This window comes from Vitis vinifera, chromosome 18, assembly GCF_030704535.1.
Source record: "Vitis vinifera cultivar Pinot Noir 40024 chromosome 18, ASM3070453v1".
In the NCBI taxonomy this organism is placed as follows: Eukaryota; Viridiplantae; Streptophyta; class Magnoliopsida; order Vitales; family Vitaceae; genus Vitis; species Vitis vinifera.
Genome location: NC_081822.1, coordinates 7,479,037 through 7,499,283, shown reverse-complemented (window position 1 = coordinate 7,499,283; position 20,247 = coordinate 7,479,037). Strand labels below are relative to the sequence as shown.

At 32.3% G+C, this 20,247-nt stretch overlaps 3 protein-coding genes across 4 annotated transcripts; 1 reads left to right on the top strand and 2 right to left on the bottom strand.

Moving 5' to 3' along the window:
• Positions 1-848: 848 nt before the first annotated feature.
• LOC104882525 (cysteine-rich and transmembrane domain-containing protein WIH2) lies at positions 849-2,893 on the bottom strand. Its single transcript, XM_019216412.2, has 3 exons — positions 2,549-2,893; positions 2,111-2,435; positions 849-1,166 (listed from the first exon to the last, which is right to left on the bottom strand). The coding sequence occupies exons 1-3, from the start codon at positions 2,604-2,606 to the stop codon at positions 1,121-1,123; spliced, it is 429 nt and encodes a 142-aa protein (XP_019071957.1). The 5' UTR covers positions 2,607-2,893; the 3' UTR covers positions 849-1,120.
• Positions 2,894-4,225: 1,332 nt separating this feature from the next.
• Positions 4,226-4,922, bottom strand: LOC104882524 (cysteine-rich and transmembrane domain-containing protein WIH2). Its single transcript, XM_010666201.3, has 3 exons — positions 4,756-4,922; positions 4,482-4,656; positions 4,226-4,389 (listed from the first exon to the last, which is right to left on the bottom strand). Exons 1-3 carry the CDS (start codon positions 4,805-4,807, stop codon positions 4,365-4,367), a joined length of 252 nt encoding a protein of 83 aa, XP_010664503.1. The 5' UTR covers positions 4,808-4,922; the 3' UTR covers positions 4,226-4,364.
• A 987-nt stretch (positions 4,923-5,909) lies between these two features.
• Positions 5,910-18,116, top strand: LOC100247296 (UDP-glycosyltransferase TURAN). Of its 2 annotated transcripts, none has more exons than XM_010666200.3 (17): positions 5,910-6,158; positions 6,230-6,339; positions 6,632-6,665; positions 12,267-12,322; positions 12,421-12,561; positions 12,683-12,831; positions 12,917-13,006; positions 13,116-13,182; positions 13,260-13,323; positions 13,420-13,534; positions 15,769-15,935; positions 16,049-16,159; positions 16,242-16,303; positions 16,433-16,485; positions 16,582-16,657; positions 17,505-17,633; positions 17,831-18,116. In XM_010666200.3, the coding sequence occupies exons 1-17, from the start codon at positions 6,152-6,154 to the stop codon at positions 17,852-17,854; spliced, it is 1,455 nt and encodes a 484-aa protein (XP_010664502.1). In that variant the 5' UTR covers positions 5,910-6,151; the 3' UTR covers positions 17,855-18,116. The 2 variants fall into 2 exon arrangements, with proteins under 2 accessions (XP_010664502.1, XP_010664501.1); XM_010666199.3 differs by having other exon boundaries at positions 5,938-6,158; positions 13,260-13,335.
• The last annotated feature ends 2,131 nt before the right edge of the window (positions 18,117-20,247 follow it).

Below are 20,247 nucleotides of genomic sequence, written 5' to 3'. Positions count from 1 at the left end.
GCTCTTAGAACCCGCTCAAATAAGTCCATTAGGGTATTTAACCAATCCAAATGAGTTGCTTGTTTTCAATCGATGGGTAATTGAGTTTGTAAAGGAAAAGCTAACCAACCAATAAATTTACACATGCACTCCCCAGCAATCATCTGCTTAAAGAAATAAAACAAGATGACTTAAGGAACAATACATTAGAAACCTTTGGGTTATGGACTAGCCTTAGAATAAATAGGTTGTGAAGTATAGAAATTTGGTGAAAACTATCTATGAACATTAATTTCTTTAAGTGAGACATGAAACTTATTATTCACGTTGACTTCTTAGCTTAGAGTTATACATTGCAAGTTGGTATAAATAGGTCATACACACTACATGAATGTTTATAAGAACTTTATATAAACAACCTAAACTCTTATAAAAAGTGACATCACTTCCCTTTTTTTATAGGTGAATTCATAAAAAAAATATCCTGTAAGAGATGATATTTCCTAAGATTATGTGCTTATTATTGGTTGTTATATAATATACTTCATCTAAATCGTAAACGGACTCTTAGATATAAGTAATTTATCATAAACGGACTCTTAGATATAAGTAATTTATAAAAAGATAGACACGAATAATAATAGTTAAGTTTATAAACACATCCCTTTATAGAAAGTAATACAAACTATCACAGCGCATATAAATGAACGATATCATTACAAGATTTCTCAAGTTATTTAATTAATTTTTGTTTGATTAAGAAAAAAAATTAAAATTTAAATATCCTTGTCAAGGCAAGACATAAGATAGAAAGAGACTAGTAAAGAAATAAAAAAAAAAAAAAATTAATTACTAAATTCAACAAATAATTTAAACAAAAACATAAGTGTAGATAAATATTGAAAGAGATCAAAAAGTGGTTGGAGAGAAGTGATGGCTTACGCCATTAGACATACAACATAATATTTTCAATGAGTAAAGCAATCTTTTTTTCACAACGTAATTTCAATAAATAGAAGGAAAGTCATCAACTCCTTATTCACTAAGAAAACCAAAATGTTCCCATCATACTTCAACGGCTGCTATTGACTTCAATTGTCAAATTGTCATCACTTCTCCGCCGCCGTCGGGTAGATTTATATCAGAAGCACATGTCCAGAGCTAAGCAGCAGCAGCAGGTAGCACAACTGCATAGGTAAATCACACGGTCCATAACACATCAGCAAAGTATATTTGATACAAAAACCACACCCTTTTATCCATAAAAAAAAAAAAAAAAAAAAAATCTATAATCATGAATATGTAGATCTGGGTTGGGATAAACTGCTTTTATAAAGATAAAAGTAGAAGTTGAAACTAAATTCATAAATTTTAAAGAATATTTCGAGTACAAAAGTTCTATTAAACTTTGAAACAATTTCTTGGATAAACGAAATTGTGATATTTTCCGTATTTTTATATTAAGTTTTTTAAATTCATAAGCCTTTTTTTTATAAAAAAAAAAATAGTTAAATAAGCATTAAAACCTTTTTTTTAACTTAAAAAATGCTTTTAATTAACTTTTTAGAGGTCTATTCAAACATTATCATAAATTTTTTTTTTGAGGAAAATAATAAACACAGACACCAAAATTTGTTTTAAGGTCTTTTTATTCAAAGTTTGGGATTCAGTTTTTATTTAAATACTTTAAGTCCATTGAATTAGAAATACTTTTATTTCATTAGTCTTGACCATACACTTTTTATATTTATTTTTTTCTTACATTATTTATTTTTTGAGGAAAAGTTGGGATCAAAGAAGAGAACATTAGAATTTTAGAGGGAAAAAAAATCAAATGGAAAATCATAATTTTTGAGAGAAAAATAGAATTTAAAAAAAAAAATGAAAAATTAGAGTTTTGAATTTTGTAAAAATAAAAATAAAAAAGGTAAAATATTGAAAAAAGTAAGTTTTCATATACTTATAAAAGAGTCAAAATAGTACCTAATAAGTAATAATAATTAATAAAAAACGTATGAAATATTAATTATTTTTAAGTAAAAATTTATATTTTTTAAATATGAAAATTTCATTTATGTGTAATATTTTAAAAAGAAAAGAAAAAAACGTATATAAATGGACAGAGGCTGACCATGCTGCCAAGCAACTGCAACAACACCATGATGATTCCGCTGGCGTCTGATTGATAACTACAGTTTGAGGTGGTGGTGGTTGTCCCCCTGGTACACCATAGACTGGTGTTGAATATGCCGTAGCTGGTTGCGGATGCGCCTTCTCTATTGCCGGATATGCTGTTTCTGGTGGTGGTGGATAGGCTGCCTGTGGTGGCGGATAGGCTGTCTGTGGTGGAAGATAAGTCGTATGTTGGGGCGGATATGCTGTTTGTGGTGACGGATAGGTTGTCTCCGATGGTTGATTCGCTCTCTCTACCGGCGGATATCCGGCTGGCGGATACCCTACAATTTGTAAATGCATTCAATGCCAAAACTATGCATATCAAACCTTAACACAACCCTTACTTTTTCATATGAATATAAAAAATAAAAATTAAAAAATTAAAAAAACTTACCAGTCGGAGGAGGAGTCGGATGGTCGAAGATCGGAGGCTTTTCGGGATAGTAACTCATCTTCAATTTCACAATAACATGTGAAGAGTGGGACAATGAAAGACTCTTATACCATGGCAAAAATGGTCGCACAATGGTCGCACACGTCTTGCAATATATGGAATATATGGAATTCAATGCACCCAATTTATAAAAAGAAAGACATGGAAGACATTGGAATGATAAGACTTATCCATCAATCTAATAGCTCACCTCTTCAAAAATAGCCGTCAAGTGTAATACCTATCAGACAAATTTTTGTCTTTAGACAAGATTAAGCAAGATAAAAGCGATAAATCAAGGTGACCGACAACCTGCTTTTATTTTTTTATATATTTAATTTTTTTTTAAAAATATATAAGCCAATTGGATGGTCCAAATTGAACCATCTTCATCCAATGACCAAAATTGTTTTTTTGGTAAGTATCGAAGTGGTACCGTAGAATTTTCCTGAGACTTAATACTACCAAATGCCAACCCAACAAAAAGGACTAGAATTTGTGAATGAGAAGTAAAAATTCAAAGGTGGTGGATGAGAAAAGGGTTGTAGAGATGTTATGATTTTTTGAAGAAAAATAAACAAAGTATGAATGGAAATTTAAGGGAAGAAAATAGTTTTGCAAGAAATGGAAGCAAAATTATAGAACATTTAATGTAATATTAAAAAATATTTTTTAAATTATTGTGAATACTAGCAATAAACATTCAAATCTCTGGTATTTTTCTTATTATTTAAGGATTTTTTAATTTTAATTAAAACATGTAAATATACCAAACATATTTTTCAGAATATTCCAATTTTAATTTTAAAAATACAAATTAAAAGTGTGACAAAATATAATTTAATTTCCTTGACATTTGAACTTATATATTGGTAGCATTGAGCAACCTATCATTGTGTCAATACCCTATGCATCGATGATTTATAGTGACTAACACATACCTAATATCTTTTATCTTAAATTAAAAAAAATTAAAAATAATGTGTAAATTCAATATATTGAGATTTATTTATTTATCATTTTAATTGACCCTGATTATTAATTATTTTAATTTTTTTTAGAAAAATCATTTTTAAATTTAGAACTTTTCAAATAAATTATTATAACTTAAAATCTAAATATTAAATTATTTTGTTCCTTCAAAAGAATTAGTCTAAAATATTTTAAATTTGAAAAGATTAATTTTTTCCTTGAAAGTATAAAAAAAAAAAAGTGTTATTGCCTATCTTTATGCACAAATTTCAAAAATGTTATAAAAATAAGCAAAATTATAAGAAAAATATGCATATAAAATTATGTATATTAAAATATTTATAGGGTATAATTCTCCATTTTAATATTTTTTTTATTGGATGGGATGATGCTTTTCTTTTCTAACTTGTAAGTTTTGGAAAACATTTTTCTTCTTTTGAAGTTTCTTTTTTCTATAAAGTCATTTTCCCATTCCGATCCCCAATATTTGATTACTTAATTAGTAAATTTTGATTTATTGATTTAAACAGATTATCTCTCCATTTGAGAATTTTGTAATGAGAGATTATTGGTTATCTTCGAATGTTTTCTCGAATATGAAGTTTCTAATTTTAAAAATAAAAAACAAAAATATATTAAAATAGGAACTAAATCGAATATACATAATTTCACAATTTTAATAAATCAATGCTTATTAACATTTTTATTCATTAAGAACAAACAAAGCGAACCCATCATGCCCCAAGCCTTAAGAATCCAATCTTAATCACTCGTCCAATAAATTCCAAGTTTTGCCTCCACCACCCTAGAAACAGCATGATTCGGCGAAGCTGCACATATAAGGAAAATGAGGATAGATGAGGATGAAATTGGGAGTTTTAGAGAAAGGAAGATGAGGATAGATGGAAGAATCGAGGCTGACCAACAACAATCGTTCTGGTACCGCTGGGGGTACTGCTGGGCATAGGGCTGGGGGTAGGGCTGACTGCCATATGCATATGGAGGTTGTTGTCCTCCTGGATATGCCAATGGAGGTTGTTGTCCTGGTGGATAGAGCTGCTGCGGTTGAGGTTGTTGTACTAGTGGATATGCATATCCTGTTCCCATGTGTCACGTAATAACCACAAATCATAAAATCAGGACTGGTGGACTGGTTACCGCAATCGGAAAATTGGAACAGAATCTAACAGCCTTACCCGATGGGGGAGGAGCTCCGATGACCGCGGGCTGTTGTTCGGCGAAATTCATCTTTTACTTTCCCACCGAGAACGAGAGCAATATGGAGAGCAACAATATTAATATATAGTTAGGATATTGGCTTGTAGATGGAGTTATTACGAATGATCAGAAAGGGAAAAACCAAGAAGACACAAGCACGATTAGAATATGTATTAGTAATTTCTTTCCCATGACCAACAAATTTGGCAGTTTTACTTTTAGAGAATTAAAAATGAAATTGGCAGAAAGGGAAAAACCAAGAAGACACAAGGACGATTAGAATATGTATTAGTAATTTCTTTCCCATGACCAACAAATTTGGCAGTTTTACTTTTAGAGAATTAAAAATGAAATTGGCAATTTCAAAATAATTAATTTCATGATTAGTATTTAATAATTATTTTGAAATTAATTAGGTCGATTAATAAAGAAAAAAAAAAAGAAATTTCATCTTTGTAAATATTATAAAAGAGATAAAAGAAAAAAATCCCATGACCAACAAATTTTGCAGTTTTACTTTTAGAGAATTAAAAATGAAATTGGCAATTTCAAAATAGTTAATTTCATGATTAGTATTTAATAATTATTTTGAAATTAATTAGGTCGATTAATAAAGAAAAAAAAAAAAGAAATTTCATCTTTGTAAATATTATAAAAGAGATAAAAGAAAAAAAAAATTTAATTAGGTTTCATTTGAATATATTTTCTATTTTTTATTCTATATGAAAAGTAAACTTTTCTACAACTTGAAAATTACTTTAAAATTATTTTAAAAATCATTATATATTTTATGTATGGTTCTCGAAAAAAAAAAGAAAAAAGAAAAATTAAATTTAAATTTAAATTTAATTAAATTTGATTTTTTATTACTTTTCATGGTAGAATCAAATTCGAAAAAACCATTTTTAAAAAAATATTTTTTCCTTAACGAAAAATCATGTTAATATTACTATTTGAGAGTTTTTGTATTTTATATATAATTTATTAATATTTTTAATTTTAAAATAGAAAGTATTGAACGTAAGTGTCTAAGAGAAAAATTGTGAGAAAAAAAGAAAAGAAAAAAGGAAATGAATTATTAAGTGTTAGTAGGGAATTTTTTTTTTTTTAATGGTTAATAACAAGACATATAGACGTCAGTTTAAAAAAAGGGGTCAATCCTCCATGTATTATCCCTGGATTTCAATATTTCTAATAAATCCTGTCTTAAGTTATATTTCTTGATAAAAAAATTAACCTAGCGTAGCCGAAGGGTTTGGCTTGGGTTTTTCTTGGGATCCAACCCTGGCAAACTCCATAATTCTTCGATCTGCAAGGTACTCGGAGAGAGCCAAGATCGATATCAGAGGAAACACAGACTCGTCAAATTTTCAGATGTCAGGTACATGAGTTCTTCTTCTATATTCGATTCATCTTGGCATGTAATTAACGTGAACAAATCGTGATTATTAGGGCGGAAAGAAGAGAATATTGGACGGAGAGGTAGGGCGGCGGTGGTGGTTCTCGGCGACATTGGCCGCAGCCCTCGAATGCAGTACCATGCCCTCTCACTTGCTCGCCAGGTATCGGTTGCTATTATGCTTTTATTTTATCGAGTAATTGGTTAGGGCATAGCCAAAAAGAGTAGGTTTTGGTAGTCAAAAATCAAGATCACCATTTCCAAATAGGTTGGGGATTGTTTTTGATGTATAGCGTTAACAGTCGAATAATTGAAGCCGCTCTGAAGAATTTTTCTAAATTGAGCATGATCACGTGCTCAAAACTTTCTACGAGATGAACTTATGATGCATTAATTATTCTTTGCCATTTTGTTGTGGTTACTGTTGAACTTATGGTTTTGTATTGGTCCTGCAGGCTTCTCTAGAGGTGGACATTGTTGCATATGGAGGTAGCTTATTTACACTATGGAGGAATTTCAGTATTATCTTTTTATTCTGTTTGGAGTTTATACTTACCAGTGGATTTTATTCATGGATTGGAACTATTCATTTTTTTCACATATGCACTTGCCCACTTGCCCCATAGAAATTTAAAATGGCTTGTCATTTAGATATTTTTCTTATGCATGGAAATGCACCTCTTCTGTAATGTGGACAGGAATGATTTTATTCACTATATTTCTGACAAGAATGATACAGTATAAATAGTGTACAATCCTATAAAATTAGAAAACTAAATTACACAAAAAAAAAGTTGATTAATTCCTAGCAATTCTCTACCATAAAAATCAGGAAAAATAAAACAAGAAATATATAGCAATTCCTAGTTAAAGTAGTTCACAGATTCTCCTTGTGCTATGACCCTAACTTCTGACCCATAACTTTACTCCAATAGTAACTCCTAAGTGCCTCCTAAACAATTGATAGAATTTCAACAAGATTTATTTAGGTAATGAAGGCCCACTGTTGTGGGCAATGAAATTAGACACGAGGTGTTGGCAAACTTAGGTCTTCAAACAAAAATGACAAAAGAGAATGACTAGAGTTAGATTTAGTACCTATTATGGGTTCAAATTCTTAAGTTTGTATTAGAACAAGATTTGACAATCTTCTCCTTGAGTATACTCGTAGATTCAATAAATATGATAGGAACTATAAGTGATGAATTTGGTAGATTGGGTAAGTTCAAGTCAATCTTGTCTTCATATGAGGATAGAAGACTCCCTTTGAAGATGAGGATCAATGAAGAAGGTTTGGTTTTCAGCAAAAGTGACACCCATAGAAATAAAAAATTTCTTGGAAGTAGGGTGATCAGTGATAATATTTGTACCCCTTCTTTGTTGTGAATAACCAATGAAAACATATTTAAGAGCTTGAGGATCAAGTTTATAATGACTTTGAGCATGGATAAAGACGAAGGGGACACATCTAAACACTTTAGGTGGAATCTTGCTAGACCCATGAAAATTAGGAAAAAATTTAGATAGAACTTTTACTATTACTTTGTTTCCCAACTCTTTTAAAGGTAACCAATTGATTAAGTTAGCGGTAGTACCACTTCCCCTCAATATGATTGAGGCACACTTTTCTCAAATAACAAGGCACGAGTTGCCTCTAAAAGGTGATATTTTTTTCTTTTTTCAACTCCATTTTGTTGTGAATTATCTATATATGATGACTCATGTTTTATTCCTTCTCTCTCTAGGTAAGAGGATAGGGTCTTGTTAAGTAGTCTTTCCCGTTGTCAGACATGATACTCTTAATTTGAATGGCAAACCGGGTACTGATCATCTTGTTAAAAGCAAAGAAAACAAAACTAATATTAGATTTGTTTTTCAAAGATATAATCAAGTGACATGAGAACAATCATCAATAAAAGAAACAAACCAACAAATTCCAGTGATATTTGGAATCCAAAAGCATCTCCAAACATCAATATGAATTAACGTAAAAGGATAAGATGATCTATTATTGCTCGAAGGAAAAAGAACTTGATGATGTTTGACCAAGTGACAAACTGCACAATCAAATTCATTATTTTTTTTATATCCAAATCCAAAATAATAAAGGAAATATAGTTTTTAATAAAGAAAAGGATGAATGTCCTAAACATAAAATGATGTGGCCAAATTTGAATTTTATTTGATGAAAAACTTGAAAGATGAGACAAAGGTATGTGACCACTACCATTTTCACTCCCAACGTCGGGATACTAGAGCTCCTCTTGTTCTATAACATGACCAACCATCCTCCTCATATCAAGATCTTGAAAAACTCAAATAGATGGGAAAAAAAAAAAAAATCTTATTTTGAAGTTTTGAGATTTGATAACTTGATGAATTGATAGGAGATTTACAGAAAGTTTAGAAATATGTAGTATGAATTTTAGGGAAAGAGATAGGGTAAGTCCCTTGTCTAACCATAATAGCTAAACTACCATCAGCTACTTTGAATTTTTGGTTTTGGGGACATGGGCTGTATGACAATAAATGATGAGAGTTGTTGTCACGTGGTTAATAGCACTTGAGTCCATGACCTAATTTCCATGTCAATATTCTTTTGAGGTGTTAAAAGAATTAGTTATAGAGTACTTACCTAGTCTGGCCAAGGAGCATCATGTATTGGGCTTATCTAGAAGGAAACTCTAAATTTTTTCAATCTCTTCCTTTTGAGTCCCTCAAACTTTGAGTTGTTTGAATTCTCATGGCTAGGTTTCTCCTCAAAAGTGTCATATTTGCTTAGCCTCCTTGTTACCTATCAAAAAAATTTGCTTAGCCTCCTTGTTGTCTGGACTAGTGTTATCAAAGGCGATCGCTTGTGTCGCTTAGGCCATCAGGCCAAATGGGATAGATAAAAGTCACCTCTTGAAGACCCAGGCAAGGTGGCTTCAAAGAGGCAACGACTAGGCAATCGCCTTTGACCATGATTTAAGATTAAACATACTTAGATTATTATTTCATTCAATCTAATATTGGATTAAACAAAATATGAGATGAAAGATTATATTATCAATCATAGAGATTATGAGATGGAGGGCTGTCAATCTAGTCTTGATTGAAGTGATGATAATTTTAATTTCAATGATGACTATAATGATGATGCCCAAAACTTTTTTAGGATGTTCATTCTCTTATTTTGTTTTAGATGTCTAAAACATTACAATATGCATTTAGACAAGAATATCTCTAAACAATTTGATGTTTCTTATGATGTGAGGTATAATACTTAACACTTTGAGTAATTATTACTATTTTTTTTAATTTTATAAGACATCACGATGGATGAAAAATTAATAGTGTTGATTGTTGAAGACGATGCTTATATTGATTAAGTATTGAATAGACAAATATATGTATATTTTTTATTGCCTTATTATAGTCAGGCTATCACCTTATTTTTCACCTTTCGCCTTAGGCTAAAAGGAGCCTTTTTGCCTTGACATCGCTTTTGCTTTTGACAACACTGGTTTGGACTGCTGTTGGCTCTGGTTTCCACCATTCCTACCTAGTGATTGTAATTTCTCATATAACTTTTAGCACATCTCCTTTGTTTGGCTTTGTTTCTTGTAGTGAGTACACCAAAGGTTATCCTTGTTCCTTGGCTTCCTAGATACCTCTCCTCTACTAGAATTTGTGTAAGCAATTGGATTGCTTTATGAGCCCAAAACAACAAAGGCTGACCCTTCACTTGTTGGAGGGCCTGACATGACCCTTCATCTGCCTTCTTTTTGCCCTTATGATCAAGAATGCTTCATTTAAGGATGTAAGTGATTCCTTCCCAAGTAGTTGAATACGTATTTGATTATATTGCATGTTAAGTCCAATTAGGAATTCAAACATTTGATTTCTTTCAATAAACTTAGGAGAGATAGTAGCAGCCTTACTATTCTTCATTTTAAGATTTTGATAATAGTTCAATTCAACCCACAGTCCTTTTATAACATTATATTACTTAATTACGGATAAAGTACCTTACTTGATAAAGTGAATCCTTACCTTTATTTCGTAAATCTAATTAGTGTCTTGGACTTTGGAATAGGATTGTTACATTGCCTCTCAGATTGCTAGACTTTGGAATAAGTTTGTTACATTGTTTCCCAGACTTCCTTTGTTGTGGTCAGAAACATACATGTTCCACTGATTTCAGGTTGCATTGCGCTCCATAGCCAAGATGTGATCATTGAGTCCTTCTAATCCTAAGCTATAAACTTAGGATCATTTTCACTTGACACTAGTCCAATCAAGTGATTGAGTTTGCTTTTTACCTTCAAGAACACGTGCTCATGTTGAGACTATACTAGATAGTTTTGGCCATTAAATCTGAATGAGGGTTGTAGGTTTTGATAGTCACTACTTGTGGTTGGTTATGTTATGTAGTGTTTGAAGTTAGATTGTCTAAGATTTTTGACATAGTGGGCAACAAAATAGAGATAAATCAAAGGGAAAAAAGGCCACTAAGAAGAAAAAAAAAAATGTTGATAACAATGAAGGCTGCTTGAGGCAGAAATAGAAGCAATGAAGACCATTAGGAAAAACATAGAAGAGAACTTGGAGACATTGGAGCAAAATGACTTTATTCATTGCATTTCTGACATAATGATATAGTATTTTTACAATGTACAATCTTATAAAATTAGGAAATTAAATTACATAAAGAAAGTTGACTAATTCCTCCAAATCCTATACCTGAAAAATAATAATAATAATAAATAAAAAAACATGAAATATACAACTATACAATCTTGAAAATTAAGGAATTATATAACTATACAATCCCATAAATTAGGAAATTAATTTTTTGGTATTTTTAATCAAATTTCGGAAATTAGGGAGTTAATTCCTTGGTATCTTCAATCAAATTAGTCAACTTGTAAATTTGTAATAATTTAATAATTCCTTAGGGAAAAAAAATTGCATTTGGAAATGTTGCAGGGTTAACTTGAATGTTGGTGTGATTTGCGCCTTGGTATAACTTGGGCTTTAGATGTTGAGCTTTGGCTTGACTTGAACATTGTCGACTAAGGGCTTGAGCAACTTGATCTCAAATAGAAAATGTCTTTTGTAGATTTCGATCTTAAAGCTTGGTGTGTGAGGCTTTGAAAATCTTAAAAATTTGCAAACATTTTGAAGAAATAGCAGATTCCTTGAAGTCTCTTTTGAAGATTTGAAAAAGCTTTGGATCTCCTTTGAAGAACTCTTCTCAAACTCTTGTCTTCTGAATTGTTTTTTGACTTGTGTTGAAAGTTTTAGAAAGAACTCTATTTATAAGGATTGAAAGCATCATATTTAGATGGTTTTCTTATCCGTTAAAAATATTATTCCTTAATTAAATTTAATATTTTGGGAGGTTTGAAAGATCATATTTGTTAGTCTTAACTTGTTGAATTGTTATTCTTTAATTAAAATAATATTTAAGGATATTTGAAAGATCATATTTGTGGTAGTCTTCAATTTCTTGCTTAACAAGACTTGTCAACTATGTGTCCATTTGGATACACTTTATGTTTCCTATTTCTAAAAATAAAAAGTAGTAATAAATTCTATATAAATAGTAGGATTGTTTGTATAAAAAATATAGGTTTACCTGATATTTTTAAAAATTATTTTAAAAAATTTCTAAACTTTTGATACCTTAATTTTTTTTTCAAAACAGTTTTTGAAACTATTACTTTTTCAATGTTATATTAAAGTTACTACTATTTTTTAATTTTAAAAATCAACTTAATTTGACTATATGCTGAAAAAGGTTAAATTTTGCCCTTCTACAACTACAAGTTTCCTTATATAAACTTTCATGTCAAAAATTTTTGATAAGATATAAAAATGTTTTGTTTTATTTAATAATTTTTATTGGGCATTGGATGGTATTATCTGTTCTATCAATCCATTTGGAAACTAAATTCACCTTTCTACTACTCTTTGTGCAATCTGATATCTGTGATATCTCTTCTTAGTTTCACTATGGAAAAGCTGGTATGCAATTCTAAAGACATAGTTTTTAGACCTTCAATGACATAACCAATTTTCCTTTTTAAATTGGATCTCTGACAGGTTCTACTCCCCACTCTGCTGTTTTAGAGAACCCGTCTATTCATATTCACACAATGGTACTGTCGGGATTCGAATCTTGTTAAGAGTCTTAAGAAAGAGTATCTCCATATTTCTAATCTCTCTCTCTCTCTCTCTCAAATGTTTGTTTTTGCAGAAACAGTGGCCAACAATCCCTCGGATTGTATCAAAGATATTTTATCCCTTGGTTCTTCTCTTCAAGGCATTGTTTCAGTTTTTTACACTTTTTTGGTTTCTCTGTGTTAAAATACCTTCTCCAGATGTTTTTATAGTGCAGGTGAGATTCATCTTTTACCATTGACTATGGATGTGCTGACTTCAGTTTGTTGCATGCTTGATTAGATGTCTCTGTTTAATATTTCATTTATTATTTCATGATTAACTGTTTGCTTCTTCAGAATCCACCTTCTGTTCCAACCTTGGTGGCTGTTAAATGGGCAAGCTGGCTGAGAAATTCAGCATTTATTGTTGATTGGCATAACTTTGGATATACTTTATTGGGATTATCTCTTGGAAGAAGTAGTCGCTTTGTGGCACTCTATCATTGGTACTATCCATACCGCATTCTTCAATTTTATTATGGGCACCATTTCTTTTGCTGTGCACCAGATGTGAGTTTGAAACTTTTCTAGGTTTGAGAAGTACTATGGGAAGGCTGCAAATGGTTCATTATGTGTTACAAGAGCAATGCAGCATGAGTTGGCGCAGAACTGGGGAATTAAGTAAGAGGGTCAGCCCAAAGTTCATGATTTATTTTCTTTATTATCTTAAAATTTATGCTTGAGTATTTTTATGGCGAGTTTGGGCCTTATCCATATTTCAAATTTTTAGAGCCACAGTTCTATATGATCAACCTCCTGAATTCTTTCGTCCCACTCCAATGGAAGAGAAGCATAAGGTGAACCAAATGTTTCTTCCTTTAAGTTCTTATCAAGATTATTCAAGTCTGAAAAATTAAAATGCAAATCATTTTAGTTGTTCTGTAGATTACATAAAGATCTCTGTCATCCTCGTGGTGGTCAAGATTGTGTCACTGCTGGTAATTTAGATGGTACCACAGAGCTGTAGTTTCCTGTTTTAGTGTATGTTTAGTAAAAATCAATGCTCTTCAGGGTAAGTTGCATTTTTATTTCAGGAACCATGGAACTGTGGAACCAGGATACAGATGAGACTCTGTTTACCGCTAAGATGGACACGGACATTTTCTTGAAGTCAAACAGGCCAGCACTTGTTGTTAGTAGTACAAGCTGGTGAGAACTTCTTTGATGATTTTATGCTCATGTAAAAAATTGCCTTTTCTCTCTAATTGACAGCAGTATGTTGTGCCTTTTTGACTTTATTGCCAAAAAACATGAAAAGAGCCTTTTATATAATAGCAATAAGTTGGGTAATTTTTTAATTGATTGACAATTCCAAATGTATCAATGTTTTGATCAACAACCAAGTCTTATAGAGATATTGTAGGAAATAAATTACTTTTTTGTATTTTAGTTCAAGTGTTACACATGGATATGCATTAGTAGTAAATTAGTAATGACAAAACTGCACCTATTCCAATATGAGTGAGAAGAAGTTATCATCATTTGTGGTTGGATCAAGTTTTGTTTGGGTAGAGAACATAGATAACCAGATAGCCTTTCCTTGCTGATTCTGAACAGAGCCTTTTTAGGGAAATGATTGAGCATATGTATGGGTGGATTGGATGTTTTAGCTTATTGGGGTCCATTATAGTGGTGATTTATGGTGCTTCCAGGAGTGGACAAGTGAATGGGATGATGGTTGTCTCGTGGATGCAGGCTGTGGAAGAGTGTATTCAGAATTGCACAGGCCTTAAAGGGTTAGATATTGTCATGGACTGTAAGAATCTTACGTGATTGAGATTGAATCCTTGGGAGCTGCTGTGGAGGTGCACTTCTCCCTAGTTGGTTCCCTTTTCTTTTTTCTTTTTTCTTTTTTTCTTTTTTTACCTAAATTTCGTTGGTTGAGAAAATTATAGGCCTGAGAATGGGCCAATATGATGGTGGATGACATAGAAGTTAGGTCTTGGCCAAATGATTCAAATCAGAGGAATTTAAAGCATTCAAGAAAATATCATCAGTTTTGCATACCATATGGTATGTGGTACAGCCAACTTTTTGGAGAATATCGTATGAACATTTTGTTCTGCTCTTCTTTCAGAATCTAAAAATTGGACAAGATCATGACAATGAGCATTGTATCATGAGGAAGAGATCATCCCTAGTAGCTGTGCCATGTGGAAACCTGATTCAGTCAGTGAATCACTTGCTTTTCTGTTGCTCTATTGCTGGTGTTACACACTCTTAATTGTTTGTATTGAATGTGTCAAGTTTACTACCTTAAAGATAATGGAATTCATTGCATTCTAAAGTACGGATAGAAACCTGTCACTATTTTAAGTGTCACTTCTGAGAAAATCACAGAATTTTTAGTTATAGAATCTCCTGTGTAGCTGTGGGAGGCATTTTTTGGCCTACATAGCTTTGTGCCCATCAGTTACTAAGGAGCCTGTCCTTTGGCAATAAATTTTGTTATTGTATATGACTAGTGTATCTTAGCATTGTGCATTTTTATTGACCTATAAAGAAATGCTAGTGGAGGAGTTGTAATAAGTATTAGATTCTCAAGCAGGATCTGATTTGTTACTGATACTCAAATTCGTTGATCCTTTTTATTCAGTAGTGCCTTTTTTTTCTCTCTCTATTTCTCTCTTCTTGGGTTGGGTGTATATTTCAGAGGAGGGAAAGGATTGGTCATTTTGGTTTTGGGTTAGGTGAAGGCATAGTTTTAAAAGGCGCAAAAGCACACCTAAGGCACAAAAGTCTCCTAAGGCTTAGGTGCAAGGTGCAACATGAAGTGTGTGCTGGAGCAAAGTAAAATGTAACCTAGGATGTATGTCAATTTTATAAAATATGACCTAAAATACAAGTTAAAAAAAATTCTAAATTCTAAATATGTAAAAAAGCATCCAACAAAAAACTGATGAAATATAAAATTTCAAGATGCCGTAAAAAATTTCAAGAATAAATGTGTTTAAAATGAAAAAAGAAAATAAATGAGGTGTCTCACTCTTAACATGGCATGCGCCTTGGAAGGTGAGGCATTATAGCTAGGGTTGTGCCTTGGGCCTAGGCCTTTAACAACTATGAGCAGGGGTGGGGAGTGGGTTGGTGTTTGATTTTGATTGCTTTGGGAAAGATAGTCTCAACTAGATATCCAATGCCTGTTCTTATAAAATTTTGGAAATTAAGGGAAAGCTGCTAAAATGACGAAGGCTGCCCATGGACAAAGAATACTTCCATTTGGTTTGCCCTTGTTCCCTTTATTTTTAATTTATTCTTGTTTTTCCATGGGGAACTTGTCTGTAATGCAATGGTGTCTCTAGTAGACTCTGGCAAGGAAATCTCCATGCTTTCTGAGACAAGTGACTCATCTCAGAAACAAATGCCTTTTTAATTCTTTTCAGGACTCCAGATGAAGATTTTGGCATGCTCTTGGAAGCAGCAGTTATGTATGATAGACGTGTGGCTGCAATTTTGAATGAAGATGATTCAACTAAAGAAGAGGTTCTTTGGAAGGAAACTAATAGTGGGAAACAATTCTTATATCCAAGGTTACTTTTTATCATTACAGGTAAGGATACTTCTTCTTTTTGAGGAATATTGACATACATGTAACTTATTGGAAAAAATTCCTCCAAATTTGCTCCCCCTTTGACTTAGTGTCCGAACTATTTGATAATGAAGGTAAAGGGCCGAACAAAGAAAAATATGAAGAAAAAATAAGGCAGTTAAAACTCAATCGCGTGGCTTTTCGTACAATGTGGTTGTCAGCTGAGGATTATCCATTGCTTCTTGGTAGGTTATTTATTCTCTATTTGCTTTATCCACCTTTTCTCCTGGAAGTGATTTATGGTCCCTTTATTTTCTATATTTGCAGGATCAGCTGATCTGGGTATATGCCTACATACTTCTTCATCAGGATTGGACCTGCCTATGAAGGTATTCATTGTTGAGTTTCTACTATAGCTGAAGCTGAACATCATTCAGTAAATTATTAGGGATATTAGAAACTTTGCACTTAATGAAAAATTAACTATTTTGTATGAAAACAATAATTATTGGTATCAGGTGGTGGATATGTTTGGTTGTGGACTTCCTGTTTGTGCTGTTTCCTACTCCTGGTAAACTCATATAGTTCTTTCAGTTCTTTATATATGATATAATGTGTAAGTGATGTTCTATTTACTAATGGTACTATGGTTTTGACCTCCCTAAAGCATTGAGGAACTTGTGAAAGTTGAGAAAAATGGCCTTCTATTTTCATCATCCTCGGAGCTAGCTAATGAACTCTTGGTAGGTTGATTTTGAATCTTGTCAAGTTTTGGAATTTCTTACATTTTTACATTGCTATCATTTCTTATCATATTACCTTAAAGTATGCAATAAGAACCTCACATTGAAGTTCCATTTTAACTTTTAGTTTGCATATAAATTTGCTCCATTGTCTCCTGAAGGATTTTCAGCATCAAAAGCATTATTTTCCATTCAAAACTTAGAAAGCTATGATATAAGAACATTAGATTTGCTTGTTAACTTATGATGTCTTCTCTTGCTTGATCCCTGGCAGTATTTAACAAAGGGTGAAGGAGTAAATTTTGTTGCTTGAAGTAGTATTATTAAATCTTTTGGGCCCTGCTATGTCTAACTACAGATCTATATCTAACTTATGATCATGATGCTCCTTTTTCTGCACAGAATTTTGTCAATTGTTATTTGGTAACATGGCAGCAACTAAATTACTGGAATTAAGAACCCGGCACTCTAACAAGCACTCATTAATAAACCAGCTTGAAAGGTTTTCCAAGAGTTAGAATTCCATAAGTAACTATTAATGGTATGAAAATATGATTACATCGCTCACACATTTCATATGAGGGTGCAAACACACTGCTTTTCTATGTCCTTTTTTAAGGTTTAGCATTAAATTTATTGGTAGTCCACCAGGAAAAAAACATCAAATGGGGGTAAGTTGATATCTTATTTTGCTGTTGATAGTTGTTAGCTTGTAAAATTAAGCAATCTTAGCAAAAAACACATCAACTAATGCTAATTAATAGGCATCCATGCTCACAATATATTTTTTTAATATTGGCTGGGTGTGCATGTTTTGAGTTTTCCCACTGGTGGTGGATCCATACAGATGCTCTTTAAGGGTTTTCCGGACAACTGTGATGCTCTGAAGTTGTTAAGAAATGGTGTAGTGGAAGCGGGATTTTCAGCTAGGTGGGATACTGAATGGGAAAGGCATGCCAAGCCATTGATATCCAAGGCCAGTAGTTTCCTTTTCTGAATCTTTCCTTCATATAGCCGATGTATTTTTTTTTTTTGTTAGCTTGTTGCAAAATGTCCAACCATGTGATCAGTTGAACTCTATACATGGTCTCAATGCCCCTCCATTTCCTGGAGTTGGGTAGCTACTTGCATGCTTGTTAGCCTGATGAAGGGTTTTGGACTCAAAATTTGCAGGTTATCTCTGAGCATTGTCATTAATTTCTAGCTGAAACTAAAAGTAGATGGGGAGCCCCTATAAATCCGACACCATGCTGCGGAAAAGGATATTTTATATATATTTGTCAGCCCCAATTTTGTGTCTGAATGTGTGCCGACTCCACGCTGACTCCATTCATCTGAAGAACATTCCCTGGTCTAAGTCAGTAGGGCCTTCTTGTTGTTAATATTGTTATTTTATTTTCTATGGATGCGGAAATTAAGGGTAAAGTTTGAAAATTTATAGAGTGAATATTTGATGAAATTTCAAATTATCAGTTATTATATGTATTTAGTTCAAATTTCACTAAAGGTGGATGGAATTAATCCAAAAAATTAATTATTATTAAAACATTAATAATTCTTATCATTTAAGCAACATTTAACATGTTGAAATTCTTTTCCCATTCAACAGATTCAATGCTGCAGTGCATAATAAAAATGAATATAAGTTCGTCCCGAAGGCAATGCTGCTCCCATGTGGTACGTTAGGCCTGAAAAGTTCTGAAAAAGAAAAAGTAGGAAAGGTAATATAACATCAATTATTATCAGAAGGAAAATTCTAGTTACCTCTTCGGTACTGAAAAAGTTTTTCAAGCATTGGATGTCCAAGATTACATCTTGGCCATACATTTTATCAAAATGATTTATTAGAGTGTACTTGGAAAACGCAACTTGCACAACTGGGGGCTTCTGCTCCCAATAATGGTTCAAAATATCGGCCGAGTCCGGTACGACTCGGCCGAGTCCGGTACGACTCGGCCGAGTCGTATCCGCCTCAACACCGATCGCGACGAGTCCAATATCAGATACATTTTATGCCTAGACTCGGCCTTGAATCGATTGGACTCGGATGACTCGACCGATATTCCGAGTTAACTCGGAAAAAAAAAAAAAACAATCAATAGATTCCGAAATCCATCACAACAAGAATCAACATTTTCAGAGAAATCAGGAGTGAAGATTTTTCATCTTTGGTGCGTTGCTGGTGCCGCAACGGTGACTGAACGTCGGCTAGACAACCTTCCTTCCGAGTTTGGGAGCAGAGAAGAGCTTTGTGCAATGAAGGAAAGAGGATTTGACAACACCATCGACGGAACCAACGTCGTGAGCGTCCATGGTGGAGGGCAAGATAGGAGAAGAGAGAGGTAGCCATGGCGGTTTCACTCTCTGCAGATCGCACTCTCTGCTTTCAGTGGAGGGCAAGATAGGAGAACATAGGTCTTGAGGCTAAGGATTGGTGATCCTATGTGGCTCAGCACCATGAAATTTTTTTACTGGTTCAGCCCACCAGATTAGGCCCAGCCCAAGTTCAATTCATGAAAGCCTGTGGTCCATGTATTTCTGTATAAAAAAATAAATAAATAAAAATTTGGTGTTTTAAGCTTATGGAAAAAAAAATGATTTCTTCAAAAATATATTAAGAAAAATAAAATTTTCATGCATGATTTTTTATAAAAATATATAAAAAAAATCAAATATAATTAAAATTAATTATATATAAAAAAAATTAAATTAAAATTTGTTTAAAGAATCATATAAGAATAATGTATTAATATTACCTCGGAAGGAGATTGATAATTTAAGTAATTGCTTAAAATAATAATTATGTTGATGTATTAGTCTAAATTGATAATTTTGTTTTATTTATGCACCCCATTTATAGATCTTACCTCTAAAGGTCATATTGATTATAGTTGACTTCAAGTATATTTCAAGACCGATATATTTACTTTTATTAGCATTATCATAAATAACTTTGAGCAAATACTTTTATAAATATTTAAATAATGTTAAATGTAATACAATTTTATTTTATTAATTTTTTGAGTTTATTTAATTGTATATATTTTTTTGATGATTTATATAATATTTTTATAATTTTTTGAATTTTCTAATTAGCTTATTTTACGTATCGTCCGATACCAAACTGATACACCGAAACCGATACGCCTCGGGACCCTCCGAGTCAATGACTGATACCGCGACTTTGAACCATGCTCCCAATTGAAGAAACTTACCTCCTAGCACGACTGTGTTGACTCGTCACGGAGTCAACATCCATGTATTTTTAAAATCATCTATATTTTATTTTATTTATATGGCACTTCAGCAGGGTTGAGAATCTTGAGATACGTCCACCTAGTCCATAAATTTAAAAAATGACCTCTTGAGAATATTGGTAATGGTTTTTGTATGGCCTTGTTAGTCTACTAGGTTAGTAGAGGGCACATAAATGTTTGAAACATACTCATACCTAATTTTGAAGAAGGAATGGAGCGATTGAAGATTGATGACTACAATATTAAATTTGTGAGCTAAACCAATCTAGATATATACATCAACAACCAATCATCAGTGATATGCTCCCCAATTGTTTACAAAGTAGTATTCTA